Source organism: Enhydra lutris, unplaced genomic scaffold, assembly GCF_002288905.1.
Source record: "Enhydra lutris kenyoni isolate GAN:26980312 unplaced genomic scaffold, ASM228890v2 scaffoldscaffold4, whole genome shotgun sequence".
Classification (NCBI taxonomy): Eukaryota; Metazoa; Chordata; class Mammalia; order Carnivora; family Mustelidae; genus Enhydra; species Enhydra lutris.
Genome location: NW_019154088.1, coordinates 1,233,840 through 1,237,132, shown reverse-complemented (window position 1 = coordinate 1,237,132; position 3,293 = coordinate 1,233,840). Strand labels below are relative to the sequence as shown.

General features: G+C 37.0%; 1 protein-coding gene across 1 annotated transcript; it reads right to left on the bottom strand.

The window, feature by feature from the left end:
• Positions 1–1,874: 1,874 nt before the first annotated feature.
• On the bottom strand, positions 1,875–2,828 carry LOC111159243 (olfactory receptor 4K15-like). Its single transcript, XM_022521680.1, has one exon. The coding sequence runs from the start codon at positions 2,826–2,828 to the stop codon at positions 1,875–1,877; it is 954 nt and encodes a 317-aa protein (XP_022377388.1).
• Positions 2,829–3,293: the final 465 nt, after the last annotated feature.

Genomic DNA, 3,293 nt, shown 5'->3' with positions numbered 1-3,293 from the left:
GTATTGGTTGTGTAAGTTCTTTGTATATTTTGGATATTCACCCCTTATCAAATGCATTAGGACTTTTAAATATTTTAGACAATATTTATGATACAAGGTATGAAATACATCAATATAGTTATAATATAAAGCCTGAGTGACCACAGTTGGCTCCAATGTTACTCCATTAATGAGGTGTCCTAGGTCAATTGCCACCTACCTCTGCTGCTGTTACCTGGCTATATAGCCTGGGTGGGGACATGGCTCAGTGTTCCTGCTGCTTTTATCCCCTTGGCCTCCTCCATCTCTGCTGGTAAGCTGCCACCTGCTGCTGATCATCTCACCTGCACTTTTCTTATTCACAATGCAAGCTGTATTTCAGACTCTGAAAGACAGGGTTCTGAAACATCATGCCCAGCTTCCTAGTCCAGGACTTAAGGTTTTTCTAAAACCGGTGGAATGCACATTCATTGGAATATACATTCAGTGTATCTGATGGGTTCATGTCTTATCTTAATTATGTTGTTAAGATTAATGGGAAAATGTCATAGCCTGTCCTATTCTTTTTGGACAGAAGGGTTCAGTTTATAATGCATGTTGTTTCCTGCTACTTTACTTCAAGTATGCAGTGGTATGGATGATCCTGATCTGGGTGTTTGTAAAAGAAACTGTGGTATTGTGAAAATGAGCAGAATAATTGGCTTCAAGCCTCAAGAAAAACCAAGAATAATATTGATTTAAAGGAAGAACACAAGACAACTCTAATAACTTTTCCTCACTATGGAGTTATAGACTTAAAATAGTTTTCATATTATCACAAAAAAAATTGCATGTGACATATCTAAAGCAGGCATTGCTGTCCAGGTAATCTTTGATCATAACGGTAATACCAAAAAAGAAGCAACAGTACAAGTACATGGTTGATGAATCACCCAACCATGGGACAAGTTATGTTCACAATCCAAGTGAGTGCATAGCATAAATAGTATGCCTCCACAAAGTAAATGTTGCACTGCCTTTTTTTGGTATCAGCTGAACCTATCATTTTAGACTGAGACCATCTTAGAGGAAATTGGGATGGTACATAACACTCAGGTAACATCATAATGTGTTTCCGGGTCGTAATATTTGGTGAGCTCCAAAATACTTACCTTTGCATTTTCTGCCCTCCCTTTAACTAGTGTACAAACACCATTCAGGGCCCAGTAAATACCTGATGCAGAGCATGGATGATGGGAGTCTTCCTCAATTTTTCGTGGTCTTATTGCCAAATGTCTAAAGCTTAATGAGCTGTCATCTTTGGATGTCAACAGAGTTTTTACCAATAAAATGTAAAAGAATAAATGGTACCAGATAACATCAAGTGATTTTATAAAGCTACAAAAAAGTATGTGAAGCTTCTTAAGTTGTGTATGTGAGACAAAATATAAAGGTGGATTTATTTTTGTGAAATTACTTTTTACATGCTAAATGGATTTTTCGATAGATAGCACAAACCTTTTGATGTTAAATGTGTGAAAACAGGAATTCCAATGGGATTGTTTTTACTACTGGAACTAAATCATAGATTAATTGTAGTATTTTAGACCATAAAAGAAACATTATTTTGTTTATCCAATATAGATATCCACCTAAATTTTTATGAAATTAATTTCTTAAAAATTATATAGTAATTTGTGAAACATCTTATCACTGATTTTAGGTAGCAAACATAAGCAACTTCTTACCTTAGAAACTGCATAATCATGTGAGGTTTCTTTAATTCAAATATATAACAAAGAATATACATTTATCATTTCAAACAAATAAGGTAACTTTTTAAATGATAGTAGCCACAAGAAAAAAGTAAGTCTATGTTTCCTCAAGTTTCTTCTTGTCTACGCAGTTCAACAAATTTATCTTGTGAGAGACAGTTGGGAGAGCAGCTTGGAACTCACATACTGGATCTTCAATTTACGTATTGCTGATTTCACCTCTTTATTTCTCAATGTATAGATAATGGGGTTCAATATAGGTGTAAAAACTGTAGAGAACACAGAAAGGACTTTATCCACTGGGAAGTTGCTGAAAGGCCATGCATAAATGACGATACAGGGCCCAAAAAAGAGAGTCACTACAGTAATGTGGGCAGTCAGAATGCTGTGGGCCTTGGCCAGGCCCACTGAGGAATGATGTTGTACAGTGATTAGGATAACCATGTAGGAGATCAGCAAGAGTAAGAATGAAGTCACTCCCATGAGACCACTGTCCAAAAGCATCAACACTTCAGGGACATAAGTATCTGTGCAGGCAAGTTTAATGACCAACGTAAGGTCACAGTAATAACTATCCACTATGTTTGGGCCACAGAAAGGCAAGTTTATAGTGAAAGCTAACTGGCTCAGGGAGTGCATGATCCCAGTGACCCAAGATCCTACCACCAGGCCTGTACACTTGCACAAGTTCATGATGGTTGTATAGTGGAGAGGTTTGCATATGGCTACATACCTGTCATAAGCCATGGCTACAAGAAGTACCATCTCACCACCAGCAAAGACATGGAGCAAGAATATCTGGGCCATGCAGCCCTCAAAGGAGATAGTCTTAGATTCATGAAGGAAATCATGAATCATCTTGGGGGTTGCATAAGTGGCTAGAAACACATCAAGAACAGAAAGGTTACTGAGCATGATATACATGGGTGTGTGCAGGGCAGGTTCAGAAATCACAGTAAGGACAATGAGGAGATTGCCCAGCACAATGGTGATGTACAAGAAGTTAAACAACACGAAGAAATATTGTAGTTCCCAGGAACTAGAAAGTCCCAGTAACACAAACTCAGCCACCCTAGAATAGTTTCCTTGATCCATGGTCTCAGGATACAAGAGAAATACCTACAAAGAGAACATTAATAGATTATTATCAAGAACAAAAAAAAGTAGACCACAAAACTGAAGAGTCTTCTCAACATTAATTTGAAACGATTTAGAATTAGTCCTGTTAGGAAGTGGTTTATCTGTAATTCTGACAAATATTTCTTTTCTAAGTTGTCCTTACTAATGAAGGAAAGCTATAACTCCATTTTATACACTTGTGGGTTAAATCTGATGGTAAAGAAATAACAGAATTATATTATGAAAACCACAATTAAGAGAAGAAGGTACAGTATCCAGATTCTTGTACTAACTTCCTTGTGCTGCCGTTGTGCATTATCTGCTTGGGATTGCTAACAGGCAACTTCAGTTCTTAGAGAATTCTCAAGAGACCATGTTTACATTTAATTTCCTATTTTTTACTGTGGTTCTCCTTTTGCCTCTGTCCTTTCTCTACTACTT